At 38.1% G+C, this 17,921-nt stretch overlaps 1 protein-coding gene across 3 annotated transcripts in view; it reads right to left on the bottom strand.

Annotated features, from left to right (window-relative positions):
- Positions 1–17,921, bottom strand: part of SNX7 (sorting nexin 7) — an 87,712-nt gene that overhangs the window by 33,286 nt on the left and 36,505 nt on the right. For 2 of the 3 annotated variants that reach the window (XM_032487160.1, XM_032487161.1), the window contains exons 6-7: positions 16,630–16,829; positions 13,735–13,821 (exon numbers count right to left, since the gene is read on the bottom strand). In XM_032487160.1, coding sequence (XP_032343051.1) covers positions 13,735–13,821; positions 16,630–16,829 — 287 coding nt within the window. Of the gene's footprint in view, positions 1–13,734; positions 13,822–13,898; positions 15,700–16,629; positions 16,830–17,921 lie in introns of those variants that run through there. The other variant, XM_032487162.1, reaches the window with a different exon arrangement.

Raw genomic sequence — 17,921 nt, 5'->3', positions numbered from 1 at the left:
AATGGTACTTACAAAACAGAATCTCCCCTACCCCCAGCTTTATTGAGGTATAACTGACAAATAAAACTGTATGTTTGAAATGTACAACGTGATGACAAATCATTCTTACTCAGAAATGTAAGCACAAAAATCCTAAAAGTTGAGCTAGCCAAATCCAGCAAGGGCCAAATTGAATTCATCCCAGGGATCCAAGATGGTTAAACTGAGAAAATGTCTTAGTGTAAATCACCACATTAGGTAAATAATGGAGAAAAATCACACAATTACATGAGTAGGTACAGGAAACCACTCAATAAATTTCAACACCCACTTATGAATCAACCTCTCATCACATAGAAGTAAACAAAAACTACCTGAACCTGATTTAAAAAATACATTTAAAAGAGTATAGCAAACATCATTACTAAAATAAATAAATAAATAAATAAATCCTAAAAGCATTTACTTTAGAATCAGAGATAATACAAGGATGTCCTGTCAGTAATAAGATTATAAATGCACTTTTTAGCCAGCTCAATAAGAAATGAAAAAGTAAATATAAGGTATAATGACCAAATAAATGAGACAAAACTATCAATATGAACCCATAAGATTTTCTACATAGAAGATCCCAAAGAGTGTACAAAGAAATTATTAAAACAAAAAATAATTTAGAAAATTGTTGAATATAAGATAAATATGCAAAAGTGAACTGCATTTCTCTACCTTGGCCAAAAACGTTAGAAAATAACAAAATTTAAAACATATAATTCATGATAAATCCAAACAAAAAATAAGGTACTAATGAATAAATTTATGAAAAGATGTAAAAGATCTTTTAGGAAAAAACATTTTTAAACTGAATTGAGCAATATCAAGACAAACAAATGGTGAGGTTTCTAAAATTTATTCTATTTTATTTAAATCTTCTAGCTAGTTCTCTTTTAATTTCAGTTTAAATACCAGTTTCTCAGATAGTCCTTCTCAGAACAGCATTTGTGTACAAAGCAGGTATTTTTTTGCTAATCTCTCTCAGTCCACTGTTCATCTCCTTAATAGTCACTAGAACTAACAATTATTTTATGTATGTTTATTTGCTTTCCTGTTAGAATGGAAGTTCTAACATAAGGGGCCACGGGTCTATCTTTTGACCATTTTATTCTCAAGTACTTACTTACACGATGTAGGAATTTGATAAATATTTGATAAAATAATCCTACTGCTTTTCCAAGGATTATTTTATTACATTTTGAAATACCACAGAAACTTACAAGGTGTCTGTACCTGACCCTAAAGGCAACTATCACAAAAATTTTTGAGCAAAAGAGTACAATTTGAGGATAATAGCTATTCTTACTTTAAAATATCTTTATTGTTTTCTTTTTAAAATGGCTTCTCTATTATTTCCTTTTATGGAAAAAAATAACCGTCCAATCTATTTATTCAAATGCTAAAAATTTCTCTTCATAATCAGAAAAGCTGGGAAATTATCATTTCGAAAAGTTCTTGAAAATAATGTACCTAAATAAAAAGATTTAGATTGCCACTCCATCAGAAGATAATAGAAAATTCAAAAATTCAATTTTAATCTGACAGCTACCTCTTCTTAACAAGTATTAATTAAATTGCAGGGGAGAGATAAGAGGGCTCTTAACAATAAAACTGTATTATTTTCTGATTCATGAGAGAGGTAGGATGTGTCTGAAAAATTAGATGCTTGATTGTACCATGCTGCTCAGGCATACATGTGATTACTAAGTAATGCTTTTTTTTAAATATACTTTACAATACACACTTTTCTTAAAAAGTAGAAACCTCTCTTCCTGAACTCCGCTGCAATTTTGTTATCCAAATGTAACTTGTTCAGTAACACACAATGCACTTTCTCAAAATGACAAATTAAGTCATAAAACACCCACAAATGTAGCTGACGCATCGCTTTCCAAGTCAGCACCTCCAACACCGTTAACATTCTTCAAAATAAGAAATAATCATAATTTCCTGTGACATTGGAGGCAACACACACACACACACACACATACATATACATACATCTTTGGAGGGATTTTAAAAAGCACTAAGCTTTTAAATTCCGCTTTTGATTTTAGTAGAAGATAATTGTTATTTGCCATCAAATTTTTACACCTCTTGAAGCTTCAAACCTGTCTGAGGGGAAAAAAAAAAGTATTTATAAGGCACCAGGGAATACAGTGCCAGGTCACAGTCCTGGCTCTGCTGTTCAGCTAACTGCATAGCTGTGAAGGAATCACTTAACCTTTCACATCAAAATCCCCACTGTCACCACCTTAGTTTATGCCGTCATCGTCTCCTTTCCACTGCACTGGACTCAACCGGTCTTTTTATTTCCCACGCAGGAAACAGAGTGAGCAGCACTTGGAAGCAACTGTCAGTTCTTCCTTTTCTCTTCCTGTTGTTCCATCCTAAAGCTTACTTGGTAATGCAGAGCAACGCTGGCGTCCACGTCATGGTGGCCCCGAGCAGGATGTCAAAGCATTAGCAAGATGATGAGGTGCTCCCTGCGAAGAGCGGTCTGGAGTGGGAAGTAACAGCTCAAGCAGGGTGAGAAGGGTGCGAGCTGTGTGCGGGCAGCATTGGGGAGCAGAGGCTAGCGAGGAAAAACAGAATGCCAGAGCAGGAGAGAGGATGCTCTTGCCTGGGTGTGGTCCAGGGCAGGCGTGGAAACCTGAGGGGAGTGCGGAGTACCACGGCTTGGGAAAGAAGATGACGTGAACTGTGCAAGACTGGTTACAAACTGGGGACTGATCAAAGAAGTAGATATGTGAAGGAGAATGGGAGCCTGGTTCTCATTTTCAGAAAGGGAACTATATATGGAAAGAGAGCAAACTAGAATCAACCTTTATGATACTGGATTCAAACTGGAGGCAACGGTATGAAATCACTGTTTTTAATATATATAAACAGACAAGACAATATAGATATTAAAATGTGTGTGTGATTATAAATAAACCTATCTATGTCCAATCAGGCCTTGGAATAATGATACCTAAATAGCAATGAATATATTTAATGTCAAGATACTATATTCTGAGTATAATTTTTTCTACTAAACCTAACCAAGGCTTGTTAGAGAAATGGCTGATTTCAGGACTGGGGCAAGAAAAATACAAGAAGAGCCTAGAATGGCTTGTTGTACCAGAAAGAAGCACAGAATGATGGGAATATGTCAAAGGAGGAGGGGGGAGCAGCTGGAAGATCATCCTACTAGTCAACTTGGAGGCAATTTTCATATCAAAATGCATAGTGACAGTAATGCACAAAACCCCAATGACTAAGGTAGAAAAATCACAAATACACAAACATACACACACAATCCATTTAAAGTTTAAAGTATGGTAAGGAATGGTATAATTACACAGTCTCAGAGTAGCTCTCCACAAAATGTTTATTAATTACAAAGGGAAAGGAGTGATTTTACAGTGAAGCTGGGCAGACATCACCTTAAGCAAGTGCTCAAAGAGTCTGTCATTATTGGGACAAATAAAATCACATGCTACCTGACAGGTAGACCACAGCATCACTTGGGTACTATTCCTGCCAAAGGCTGACACTTTAAATCTAATCATAAGGAAACATCAAACAGGTTAATAACATCGGAGGTACTCTACACAATAACTGGCCTGCAGTCTTCAGTGTGATGGTCCTGAAAGTTAAGAAAAGCTGAAAGAACCATTCTTGACTGAAGGCGACATCTGACTAAATGCTAACAAGAACATAACAGAACACTGGCAAAATCATCCAAGTGTCTGAGTGTTAGATAACAGTATTGTTTCAATGATAATTTATTGATATTGATAGTTGTATTATGGTTACGTTGGAGAATGTCCTCGTTTGTAAGAAACACACACCATTAAGGGGTCATGAGCATAAGGTTTGCAATTTACTTTCCAATGGTTCAAGGGGAAAAAAAAGATCTTTGAGCTGTATTTGCAAGTTTTCTATAGGTTTGACACTTTCAAGATTAAAAAAAAAATTAAAGCACGTAACATATCAAATCATAATTCTTCAGTGGCTCCCACGACAACCAGAATGAAACCCACAGCCCACGTGTTCTCATCCTGCCTGCTCAGGCCTCAGGCCCAGCTACTACCCCTTCGCTCTCTATATCCCAGCTACACCAGTTACAGCTAAGTGCCTGGAGCACGCGAAGCTAATTCCCATTTCAGAGCTGTATGTGGATTCCTCCGAGAACACGGGCGCCCAGATCGTGGGACGACTGCCGCTTCTCAGCACGCCGCTCTCCTCTCAGTGTCACCTCCTCAGAGAGGCCTTCTCTTCCCCTTCTGGTGTTCCCTCTCACGTGACCTTCTTTTATTTTCCTCAGACCACTGACAACTCTCTAAAGTTACCAGTATTTATTATTTGTTCCTTCATTTTGAGTACCCTTCCCCCCTCAACTAGACCACAGTTTCCTTGGGGACAGGGGCTTTGTCAGTCTCGGTCACTGCAGTTTGCCCACCACGAAGTGCTCAGACAGGGAAGTAACTCATAACTCTTGGATGATTGACACTGTAGGCCTCAATTTTCTCTTCTACAAAAATGGGAATTATGCCTACCAAACAGTATTATTAATTGGGTAGTATGTGCAAATTATCAGCACAGTGCTTGGCATACAATAGGTGCAAAATAGATGCTAAATACACTTCAGAAAGGAAAGCACTAGTTTGGGTCTAGAACCTCTTTGAAAGTTGAATGGTGCTTTGACTGGGGCACTTCCCCCTAAATTTACTCCCTATTGACCAAGATTTAGCAGAGAGAGAAAGTTTACTCTCCAAAGTCTAGAAATAGAATAAGTCAAAATACACTTAGTTTAGACATATGCCACTGTGCTAGAAGAAAAACTACCGATCCCATTCTTTGCAGAAACATAAATGTTTTGCTCTTTTCAGAAGCACTATTTAAACGATCCCTACTTCAAATAACGTTTTATGGTAACATTGCATATTTCCTAGTACATTACTCTTTTAAACTTTCTTCTTCTAACTTACCAAAATTTTTACTGACACAAGCTCCAGATTTATCAACTTTAATTCATCTTCAAAAAAAAAAAACATTTCTTCAAAGCAAGCATTACTTCTGCATGTTCGTGGATAAAGAATACTAAATGTCTGATTAAGGTCACAAGTTAAGTAAAAGTGAACCAAAGCCGTCTCTGGGCTTCAGGCTCCCAGCGTGTCCCTGCTCTGAGCATAATCAAATATTTACGGAGTGCCCAGGCGGGGCCGGGAGTGAAACAGAGATGGAAGACAGACCCTTGGGACACATTTCTTATTAACAAAATACCTAAATTAAAAGGAAATTGAATCTATTTTGAGTTTCTATATGGGGCAGCTGTTTAAACCATTATATCTACGGTAGGCAGAACTCCACGAACCAAACCCCAAATCCACAAGGACACACTATAAGTAGACTTTCTTAAATCCTGAGAAGAGATGACTGGAATTTTAAACTACCCCTTTCACTTATCCATCTGTTACTTTTTCTGTTGCAGTTAAGACGGTGTGGGGGGAGGAAAAAAGTGCTCCTAGAGAAAGACACAGAGCTTACAATCTTTCTTTAGAAACTCATCTACAACAATGTTACACTGCCTCTCTTTTTCTACAGTCTCATTGTCTCTTCCCCGCTTCCACCCTCACCCACCACAAACGTACACAGGCCTTATTCATCAGGACTGTAAGTTTATGTGTTCTTTTTTTTTTTTCAAATCAGTAAATCTTAATATGCAATAACCTCCCTAGGCAAATGTCATGGGTAAAAATTTTGGAATTTTTTCACCTCACCCTCAACCACCGTCCTGATTAATTCTCTGGGTAACAGTTAACATGAGTCAGTCGGGGTTCGGATTTGTGTTCACAACAGATATACTGGCGTTGGTGGATTCCAAAAGAAATAACTACAAACACAGGTTTTTTTGGTTAAAAAAAAAGTTATAAAAAATGTGCTGATCTTTGGAGTGGTGTGGAATTTTTTACCTCTAGTCCTTTATTAATTTGTTTCTTACTTGTTCCACAGCAGATTTAAGGTGGCTTCCAAAATTATACCCCACAACTAGTTTCCAGGTATGAAGTAGACAAAGACAGGAGCGCCACGGGAAAGTAAGAGTAGGGGAAAAGCACGGGTAAGTCGGTGGTGAGTCTGGCACACAAAGGACAGATTTGCCAGAGAGAAGTGGGTTAGAACTGGGGCTCTCGGCAGTCTGGAAACTAAAGAGCAGGATAAAGAGAGGAATCTGAACAGGTATAAAACCCAAGATGTGTACACACTGAAAACAAGCTAACAGCTCAGGAGAAATTAAATTCTACTGCTGGTGCCGAGACACGATGGAAACTTTTCTCGGGGGTCCTCCTAAAGGAAAACTAGGAGGCGGTCTGTGCTTCTGACGCTTTATCATAAAGGGATTTACGGCTGCCTTTCTTAAAATGTCCCTTATTACGGATCAATGGTACAACACCGAGTGTTGTTTAATTTAAATTATTGTTTGGAATCCAAAACACAGCTTTTTAATAGTCAGTATAAATTCATATACATTTTTAAACTCAGATGCCTAGAGCGACCAGGTGGGGCAAATGGGAACAGCCACTATTCAACGCAAGCCAATGGCTGCCTCTTTTTTGTTTTAAACAATGTGAAGGTCTGACAAGCAGGATGACAGTTACCAGTTTGAAAACTCTAACCTAGAAGAACAATGCTCCCAATATAGATTCAAATACAAAATATTTAAAGTCTAACACTGGTGAGGCCAAAGGTTTCATATGCTGATTTAACAACGCCTGAAGGAAGTCATTACCCACAACTTTTACAGTCAGGAAACTAAAGCAAAGAGAATGTAAGTAACTTTGCCTCAAACTAAACTGCAAAGGCGCGCGGTGCTGTGGGTGAAATCACGTGCGTCTCAGCAACTAGGTTTAAGACCCGTGTTAAGTGCTTCCCCGAGACGGCTCTGCTCGCAATGCCAGAGGCGTAAGATAAACGTCAGAGGGGAAAAGTGACACAGAAAATTCCACACAGAGATCCCAGGCTCGAAAGACTCTAACTCACAGGGTAGACAGGATTTTTTTTTTTTTTTTTTTTTTTTTTTTTGCTATTTAATCAAATACTCATTATTATCCTTTACAAATTTGTGTAAATAGCAGTACATGGAATTTTTTCCCAACCCCTGAAACCAATGATGCCCTGCGTGGGAGGCCTGCCCCGACGGTTCAGAGGGAGGGGACTTCTAGGCACTGCCTGGTACTTCGTTCTGGGAGGAGAGGCTGCTGAGGGCCGTCTTGATTACATCATCACTCATTCACCCAGGTTCCCAGCCAGCGGTGTGTGTGCAACAACTCCAACACACGGCTACGCTGTGTATGTGGGGCGCGTGTTTACTAGCTGTCTACCCAGAATCCACTTCTCACTCCCCTTCCTTACTATGTGAAAAGGCCCCGCTATTTTCCAGGTATTTGCATCGGGGGCAGCTTGTGGCTGGTCCAAGTCAGTTGTTTGTGATGGTCACAGTCCCACTCCCAGTAGCTGGTTTGATCATGGGCTTTTCACAACTCTGGCCAATGAGATGTGAGGAGAAGTCTGCTGGAAGCCTTCCAGGGTTAACTGACGAAACGTAAGAGAAGAAAGCCCTTTCTCCTTCACTGCTGCCTGAGCGTGTGTATGTGTACACGTGTGTATGTGAGAGGCAAGTAGATGCAGATGAAAAAGAAGCAGAGAGGGAAAAACAGATATTAGAAAATGAGGCATAGAAAAAGGAATAAATTTGTAAAAAGGTCAGGGGAGAGACGTGAGACAACAAATATCTGAGAAAAGGGAGAGTCAACCTCCACCTCCATCACACACACACACACACACAAGCTATGTCCATGTTATTATTTCTTTAAGGCTTAAAGAGAAGGCAGTCTTGCTCTGTACAGCATTTAGTACACTATCAAGAACATTTAAAGGTTAACAACCACTATTTGAGGATGAGTGTAAAATACTGGTTCAAAAATAGCAACTCATACAGAGCAAAGACCAGCTTAAATCAATTTGGTATCTGTTTGCATCTACTGAATGTAGCTATATGCAAATCCAGACTATAATGATCTTATGAAAATGCATTTTTTATTTTTGCTCACATAAATATACTGCTAAACAGCTATGGCATTATGAATCCAAGTCTCAGATTCTATGCACATATTGCTAAATGTCAAATGTATTCATATTCATTTATAGTTGAATGCTGCTTTGAGTGTAAAACTATAAATCATCCATTCAAAAATAAAAATAAAAATAAAATAAATATGCAGCATTATTTAGCACCACAGATGAACCTTATTTATCTTATAGTTAAGCAGTGAAGTGAATAAGCATTTTCAAACAGAAGCTCTGACTCTGAAAACTTATAACTAAACTGCAAAAACCACAAGGTCCCCCAGATATCTGAGTTTTCCTCATAATCTCACTTATTTTTACACCTTCATCTCCACAGGCAGAAATGTCTTTACTTTGATTGAACAATATCTTTTTCACTGAATTCTTCATCAGAGCACATGCATCTTAATCTCTCTTAAAATATTTTATTGTCTACATTTATCTTAACTGTTCTGTATCAAGCTGTTTTATAAATACCTCATAAGTGGAGAAATGATTTAAAAAGTCAAACGACCTTAAATAAATCTGTTTAGTTCACCTTATCGGTCCAATTATTTACCACCAGCAAAAGCTATATAAATTCCCTTTCCTTTCCTCACCAGTTACTCCTTCCCTGAATTTAATGTTGGAAGATGCTAAGTTGCGTTAAGTCTGGGACCTCTTTTTTTTCATCCTTTAGTGACTTCAACAAATGTCATGGCTTTAAATACTATCTGCTAGTAACCCTCAAATACGTATCTTTAGCTGGATACCTCCCCCGACCTCTGGATTTTTAAATGGATTTTCATATGTAACCCCCATCTCCCTTGGGTATCTGATAGGCACATTGCCTTTATATATCCAAATCTCATTTCTTCACCTTCCCCATTAAATCTATTCTTCCTCAAATCTTTGCCAACTCTTAACTTCAAGGTGCTAGTCCAAAAACCTCGGTATAATCCTTGTCCACTCACAAACAGCTCTATCTTCAAAATATCCTGAGAATCTGACCACTTCACATCGCTTCCACCCTGGTCCAAGCTATGATGTCCCACATGGATCGTAAGAGCTGGTCTCCAGCTCTGGGCTTCTCCCATCCTGTGCACACCCCACATACACATTATTTTCTGTCGTTCCCAAGCACAGTCATCGTTTTAGAACAAGGCTGATCATGTCACTCCTCTGGTCAACAGTCCTGTTCCTATCTTGTTGAGACCAAATCTTATAAGGCCCTACGTGATATGACCCCTGCTTACATCTCCGACCTCATTTCCCACAACTCTTCTGCTCACTCGTTCCATTCCAGCAATACTGGTCTCCTTGCTTTTCATGAACAATGCAGGCACACTTCCACATTGCACTCACCGTCCCCACTGTCTGAAATGCTCCCCTCCCAGGCATTCATGTGGCTCAAGACCTCACCTCTTTCGGGCTTTACATAATTATCTTTTCGGTAAGACCTATCCTGACCCCTAATTTTTAATTCCACTGCTCCCCAACACTCCATCTTCTCCACACTTGCCACTATATGACAACTATACATTTTAATTAACAGTTTGTTTCTCATTGTCTCTATCCCTAGAACATAAGGCTCATGAGGACCTGTCTTCTTGACCACCATCTCTCCAGTGCTGGGAACATCATCTCTTACATGTTAGGTATCCAGCCACAGTTATTGAAAGGTTTTTGCTGAATACCTCTACCTTAATGTCATCTTATCATGACATTAAGTTGAACATCTCTAATTTTCTTCTTCCTTTTATACGCCACAGTTCATTTTTTAGAGCCACAATCTGCCTTTCTTACAAGCTAGAAATGTTAATGGTCACTAGCAACTTGAAACAAGGACTGCCCTCATCCTTTAAGTGCTTCAGATTCCATCTTCCACCTACATCTCTCTTGAACTTCTCTTCTCTGCAGCTCCACTACCATCTCTTCAGCTCAGGCTCTCACTGGGTCCACACAGCCCAAAGGACAAAGCTCATGTTCCTCATCCTGACACAAAACAAGGCTCCCTTCCCATCTGACTGGGGCCCACCTCCACAGCCACACCCCCCATCTCCGCTGCACCCTGCTCTCTACACATCAACCCGGTCCCTCAGTTCATGCTTTTTTGAGCTTTCACTGCTTTTCATATTATCCACTCTCCTTGACCCTCCCTAGTCTTCAAGGAACAACTCCTTAGTCATTTTACAGGAGCCATCTCAAGTACTACTTCTGTAAAGTCACCAAAATAACGTCTAATAATTTACTTGCATTGTATCACTTAATCTTTAAACAAGCCACCAGAAAGGTACTAATAACTTCTTCAAATTATACATGATAAAATGAGGCTTTAAAAAGTTAGGAATTGTGTTTTAAGACTTAATAAGCAGACGAGCTAGGATGTGAGCCTAGGTTTACCTAAGTCTAAAGCTTAAATGACAAAACAAAACAAACCGCTGGACTGGCCCTCAAGTAAGGTATTTAGTGAGTTTAGGTTACTCCGAAAACATGAACTTTATTGTCGTGAGACAAGAACTATAAACCACAAACTCTAAGAAGCAGTCACTTTACAACTACTAAGGTAATAAATCAACGAATTCACTGTAAAACATTTTAATTTGCAGGAAAATACATAATTTTTGCAAGCATATTTGTGTGATGAGAAAAAGTAACAATAATGCCATGATTGCCAATTTACAGTACATGCAAAGTTACAGGCAAGATAAAAAGACAAGAGCCTTGTGTCTGCACGACACGAAGCCCACATTAAACATCACCTGATGTGTCTAACATGACCTGTGGGCTGCTACATCACTGCTCTATTTCTACCCAATAATTATAACTCCCCTCGTCTTTGCCCTTTCTGGCAGTTTCATTTCACTGACCTTTTCATTATGAGTTGCTCTGCCTGGTTTGCATATAGCATCCCACCCAAAGGTGACTTTGATGGAGTCTCTGAAGGCAGCCCCAGCAGATCTCCATAGAAATGGCCCCAGGGTTGTCTCCAAAGTGGCCTTGCTTGAGTTGCCATGGTAAACACCCAGGCTGGATTGCTCTATTCAGTTCTCTGCCAGGGTCGCCATGGTGACTGCAAAGGATGGCTCCTTAGAAGGACCTCACAAGGGCGCGTTGCCATGGTGACCCTATCCTGCATATTTCTAAGCAACTTCCCTTCAGCTATTTTGTGACCAATCATAGCAGGTTCTTTCTGAGAGTAACCCTGGAAGGTTTCTCCCAGAGATATCATCATAACACAGAGGGATTTGGAAGTGAGGTCTGTAAACAAAACTCCTTGAAAATGTTATGGTACTATTAACAAATCATCAAATTAGTCCTTATGCATTTCAGGAAAGATTTGTTTTTGATGGGCAACAAAAAAATATTTGCAATGTCTCTATTAAGTGTCCCTGTTTCAAATCTTAATTACCTGCAGGTAATTAAAGTTTCAAGTTTCTCCAATCTTACAATACGGCAACTAACTGGGTAAAAAACACTTTAAAGTGGACATGTCACACACACAAAATGAAATCATAAATACAGATGGATGATCCGATTATAATGAGATATCAAGGAAATTTTTATAGAGCAAAAGACAAAATGTTTGCAAGTCAAATTTCTTTTAACAGTGTGTTTTTTAGTTGAGTTGGGAAAGCCTAGCCATATCTGGGCCCAAGCTATTTTTTCCTGTGTTTTTGTGATTGGAACAATCCCAACTACTCTTCCTTTCAACTTAAAATATGAATATAAACCGTTTTGAACAGATGCTTGGTTTTTAAGCCATTTTACTATTCTCCTGAAACTTTAAAATACTGTGCTTTTTCTAGTATTTTAGTCAATTGCAAAATTTTATCTAATCACGAATTTCAATATCTTTAAAAATTATTTAACAAATAAAAAAATTCTACAGTTCCAAAGGTACAATTACACTTCTTGTACATCAGTTCACCCATTTATATTCCTTCCAGTTCACTCTTTAAAATATATATATATATATATATATATATATATATATTTATTTATTCCTTATTGTATTGAAAAGGTTAATCTTGGATTTCCTTTTTTTCCTCCTATGTAAAAGCAAAGATGATCTTCCCCTTGAGCATTAGTTCCACTGGTTCTACATTTTCTGTTCGTCTCCCTCATAGATTCCATTCTCCTACTCTGTTCACAGCAGCCCACCACTCCCCACTCACATTCCATTCCGAAGAATGAACTTAAGTTTGAAAAATAAACATAGTTAAGAAAGATGAGGATAATTCACAATCTCGTTTTAGTAAGATCTCAACATCTTACACAAAGTTTGACTTTGTACAAATGTGTCGTCTCAAGCTTTTAATACGTTTTTATGAATCAGAGCGATCACTGCCATTTTCATTCGTTCACAATATTTACTGAGTGACTACCATGTACCAGGCACTGTTCTTTGGGCTGAGAACACGTCAGGAAAAAATTTTAAAACTCCTGCCCTTAAGGTGTTTAGATTATGGACAGGGAGAGGGAGAGAGAAATAGAACACAAAGAAAGCCAGTCAGAAAATCATATTCTGTGTTACAAAATTATTAAAGCTAAGGAGAAAATTAAAGCAGGGAGGAGGGAGGTCAAGTCCCAAGACAGGCTGGAGTGGGGGGCTAGAATACTACAGATTAACAAGGGGGTTTCCAAGGACACACCCATTCATCTGCCGTAAGTGTACTCAATAAAAAAACAGGGAAGTCTCTTCCACAGAGAACTCAATAAAGGATAACAAGGTTATGGTCAATTTTTCTCACTTTCAGACCTGCTCTCCGAGAGGCAGCATGGTCTGAGGGAGGCAAGTGATAGATAACCATCACCTCTCGTCCTACTTCTGTTTCCAAAAATGTATAAACTTGCCAAGTTACTCCACCTTTCAAGCCTCTTCCTCAATTTCAAAATGAAAATAATAATTCTGATATGATAGTACTAACGAAAACATGCAAAGACAATAAAATGTAAATACTAACCAACTGTCGATGAATATATGTCTGAAAAATGCTTTAGAATACTTCAGAAAAACACACGAGGAAAGAGATAGATGCAAAAAACTAGGCAAAATGCTGGGAATCAATGAAGCCCAGTGTTGAGCATGAGTTCATTATATAATTAGATCTTTCTTTATGTTTAAAATTTTCCATAAAAGGGTATTTTAAGGAAAGGATTAAACTTGAAAACAAAGATACTTCCTTTGTAGAGATTTTTATAACAACCAGAAAAAAAGTTTTATAATAACTTAAAAAAACAAAAAACAAAAAAACACCAGCTTATCCTGTATAAATATCCTACAAAACCAGCAAAAAGTGGATTTATTTACTGAGTACTTAGAAACCTTCTGGAATAATGTTAGGTCCTTTTTCCATACCTTCTTTGAACACTAATTTTAAAAAATTAACTTCATACTTTACTCATTTTAGGAGAAAATATAAGACAGAAGGGCAGTAAAGCATCTTAAGCATATGAACTCACTTGGTACTCAACGTATAATAGATTATTGGAAGAAATTTTAGTATTATTTGCTAAATGCTTAAGCATGTAATGGAGCTTTTTACATTGCTAAAAAAAATTTCAGATGATGAATTTTATGTGATTATATCAAGAAACTTAAAAACTTACCAGATCGGTGTCTGCCTTTTTAGAGGTCAAAGCTTCAACTTTGGAATCCAGTTCTGCTTGTATTTGGTCTCTTCTTTTCATAACACCCTTCATATTAAAACATATGGATGAAATAGGTTGTACTTAGTTTTAATCATGTTTGTATAACAAAAATATACATATCAGAATATAAATAGCATCTCTTCCCAAAGCCATCAGTCATCTGGGGATATAATGACTTAAAAATTTTTTTTTAATCTCTAAAAGCTAAAGTGAGAGCAAGTTTTTTTCATAAATCTGTTATTAGTTTTCCCAAAGTACATCTTTCTGGTTTAAGTATTTTATGTACAAAATACAAGTATTTTGATGGAGCACTCTCGGCATGTACAGCTCTTCAAAAAGAGCAAAAAAAAAACAAAACAAATAAAAAAAAATCAGTAGAAGCACTGTAAAAATGTGCTATGATGTAAACTGGCTGCAGTTAAGAGGTCACATGGGCCATCACCTGACAATATCAGCAATCAGCCTCCTTATCGACCCCACAGGCATAGTTAACCAAAGTCAATTACAGCGAGGAATCAGAAAGCTGAAGTGTGCGTTCACATCTCAAGATTTTATTTTAGTTTAAATTATATAAGTATTAATTAATTAGCCAAGCTTGTGATGAGAAAGCCTGGCCTCTTCTCTGACTGATAGGAATCCCATCTTGTCTTCTTGAATAACCATGATTTCATGTTTCCATGTCTTTAAGCTTAAAACACCCTGGTGAAGGAATCTGAGTGCAGAATCCATCTGTATCTTTTATAATGTTTGCCGACCTTTTACAATGCCTTTCCCTTGGGGACTCACTTACCTTCCTGGTCTATTTAAACTTTGTAACAAGAACTCTCTTTATCTGGAGTTGGTTTTCATAGTATTAATTACATAATGAAATTATAATAATGAATGCAAGTGGCCTAAACCAGTTTAAGGGAAAAAAAAAGTAACTCTGGGTAAGCAGGCAATTCAAACATGGAGAGCAAACGTGCAGGACATAGAAGAGAAGGGCCTTAATGAGGTACAGGGTGTATTCTTTGGGTGTTTGCAGAGGAAAGGAAGAACCTAGATATAAATCTGCTAAATGGAACCAGGCAAGATGGCGCTATAGTACGTGAATGAGAACTGAGGGGCGTTAAGGATAAAAAGCATCTTAAAAACTAATTCTAATGTTGTGCCTGATGGAATCACTCTTAAAACATTCAAAAGAGATTAACATTTCTCCAGTTTTCAAAGAAATGAATAGACAAGTCAACTGATTATCACACATTCTTTCACATTTACTTCAATGTTGAATTGCCATTAACATCAGGAACCTCCCCCTTTCTCTAACCCAGATGGCATACACTATAATACAGTCCCATTTATTTAAGGTCTGTTTCCATAAATATGAAATACTGTGCTTCAGACAGGTAGAAATATCTTAAGTAAGGGGTTGCTTCAGAATACAACTAGTAAAAATTACCCAAATTTAATCATTTTGTCAAGGCACATACTTTTCATTATTTTATCTCACACTGAAGAAAACATTCCAATATAAAACAGAACCAGAACAGCAATATAAGTGCTACTGATTACACCCTGGGAACCTACAAAATAATACAATCAAATGAGGACCTATAAAAGAATTCATTCTGGTTGTTATGATAATTTTTCCACACCTTTAATGATACGTGATTTAAATTGCATAATTTCCATCTTGACATAATAAAGAGCAAAACACATCTAATTAAAGGAAAAGAATATAATATTTTTAATGACAAAAATCGGATCCCTCTGAACAGCCACACAAGAGGGAGATCAATGGTGAAGTAAAACAATGGAACGGAGCCAAGGAAATGGATGGAGGCCAGGAGGAGGCTTCTCGGCAGGGAACCGTTAGAGGTCTTTGGGAAGCAGGAGGGGTCCGTGCATGGGAGGACCCCAACACGGTCAAGTAACAGCGGAAACCTGAAACAGCAAGAGACTATTCCGTGATTCTGTGAAAGAAAAGCCTAAACGTGAAAAACATGGAAGAGGCAGACTTCAGGCTGAGAAGCTAGGAGAGCTCTCTTACCAGCACAGAGACAAAACATTTTTTTTAAATCCCCAAATCAACAGTACATGGAAATAGAAACTAGACATGGATTCCAGTATAAATGACAGAAGAACTGGGCTATAACTGAATGTAAGCTGAGCCCATCCCCCACCACTCCCCTAAAACATCAGAAACCTAGGCGTATCCGTTCACCTGTGCGAGACGCTGTGAGCAGAGGATAATCCTGGATGAAAAACTTTAGCTTTGCAGACAGCATTGCTGAATCCCAAATATCGGGAACACTTAACTTACACTGAGGAGGTTAAATGCAAAATTTAGATGTAAGAGGAACAAAAGCCTTTTCAAACAGTGAAAGAAAAGTGTGTTAATTTGAAGAATTTTTTTTAAGCATCCAGAAGACAGAACAAACATCAAGATCCTAATCTCAAGCACTTTCTACATAATGACACTAAATATACAGCTAAATCAAAGGTACCTGGAAGCAGGAAAGCAACTCCTTCATGAAAAGAAGTTTCTAAAGCGCTAAAAATTCTGAAAGGCAAAATTTAAAAGGTTGGAAAAAAGAATCCTATCCCCTATGTAAATCTGGACTGAGGATGCTTCAAATCTCTGTACCATCTTACAAGCTGTTCTTGCTACCGCTGAATACTCCTGTCTTTTATTAACACATTCTTCCACTCATCAGCTCTCGCCTGCAGTGAACAAATGTTTACGAGCATGAATATGCAAAGCATCTTTCTAGGAGAGGAAGATAGCGGTGAACAAACAGAGATGGAAACTGCCTTTACAAAGCTTATAATCACATCAGGGACTAAGGTGAAAGGAAAACGCGGTGTTCTTACCATTAGCATCTCACTGTAAAGCACATACTCGTGCACGACAGGAAGCAGGGCCTCGGAGAGTCCAGACATCCGTTTTTCAGTGGCCTTACAGCATCTGTCAATGCAGCCGGCAACACCTTTTAGAGTGTCAGCCAGGTCTTCTTCTGAGGCCGACCAGAGAATATGAATTGGGCCATATTCTTTCATTTCATCAAAATATTCTGAGAAAAAAAATTAAGTTCTTCAATTTACAGAAGTTTTCAAAATCCTCATGTTTTGGACAATAAGGACCTTATCTGCCTCGCTGTGCACGTGTTCTTGTCCATGAATGTAAGAATACGGGTGTCATCTTTCATCCAGTTGACCACTCTTCCCAGTCTGCTCAGCTCAGTCCCTGAATGACTACTGTCCAGGTGTAGTCATTAATAACATCCTTTTTCATTCTCAAAAACGTCCTGGTTTGAGAAATTATATGATCCCCATCTCCATCATGGCCTTCTGCCTATCAGACAAACTACACTTGGGTGTCTCATCAGCAACATGACCTAAACAAAGCATGTCTTCTTTTTTTTTTTTTTTTTTTAACATTTTTTTGTTGAGTTGTAGTCATTTTACAATGTTGCATCAAATTCCAGTGTAGAGCAGTTTTTCAGTTAAACATGAACATACATATATTCATTGTCACAATTTTTTTTTTTTTGCTGTGAGCTACCACAGATCTTGTATATATTTCCCTGTGCTCTACAGTATAATCTTGTTTATCAAAGCATGTCTTCTTTTTCCCTCATCTCCTGTTTACATAACCTACTTACTGGTAACTGCTTCTAGCAAGCTAAGCAAAAAAAAAGTGTGTGTGTGTGGGGGGGCGTCATCCTAGGCTCACACCTCCACAGAGGCAGTCAATCACCAATTTCAATACTTCTTGATCTTTATCTATCTATATACCGATCTATCCATCCATCCATCCACCCACCCACCCATCTACCTAGCTACCCTCACTTCCACTGTTATCAGAACCTCTAAGCTGCACTACTGCAAGGGACTTCTAACAATTCTTCCTCTTTCAATTTTTGTCACAGTATATAAACACTGAATCTTCTTAGCTGAATTAGAAAGTCCTTTACAAGTCAGTCCCTACCTTGCCTCTCCAAGTCTAAATCCCGAGGTTCTCCCCCAAAGGTACTTTAATTGAAGCCAAAATAACTGCTCACTCATGAGTATCTCATGATTTCTCACTCAAACACTGCACAGATCTTTATGCCTTGCCCTCCACCATTTCTATCACCCGACAAACCAGTTCTAATCCTTTAAGT

Source organism: Camelus ferus, chromosome 9 (assembly GCF_009834535.1).
Source record: "Camelus ferus isolate YT-003-E chromosome 9, BCGSAC_Cfer_1.0, whole genome shotgun sequence".
NCBI lineage: Eukaryota > Metazoa > Chordata > Mammalia > Artiodactyla > Camelidae > Camelus > Camelus ferus.
This window is presented reverse-complemented; position numbering and strand designations above follow the sequence as displayed.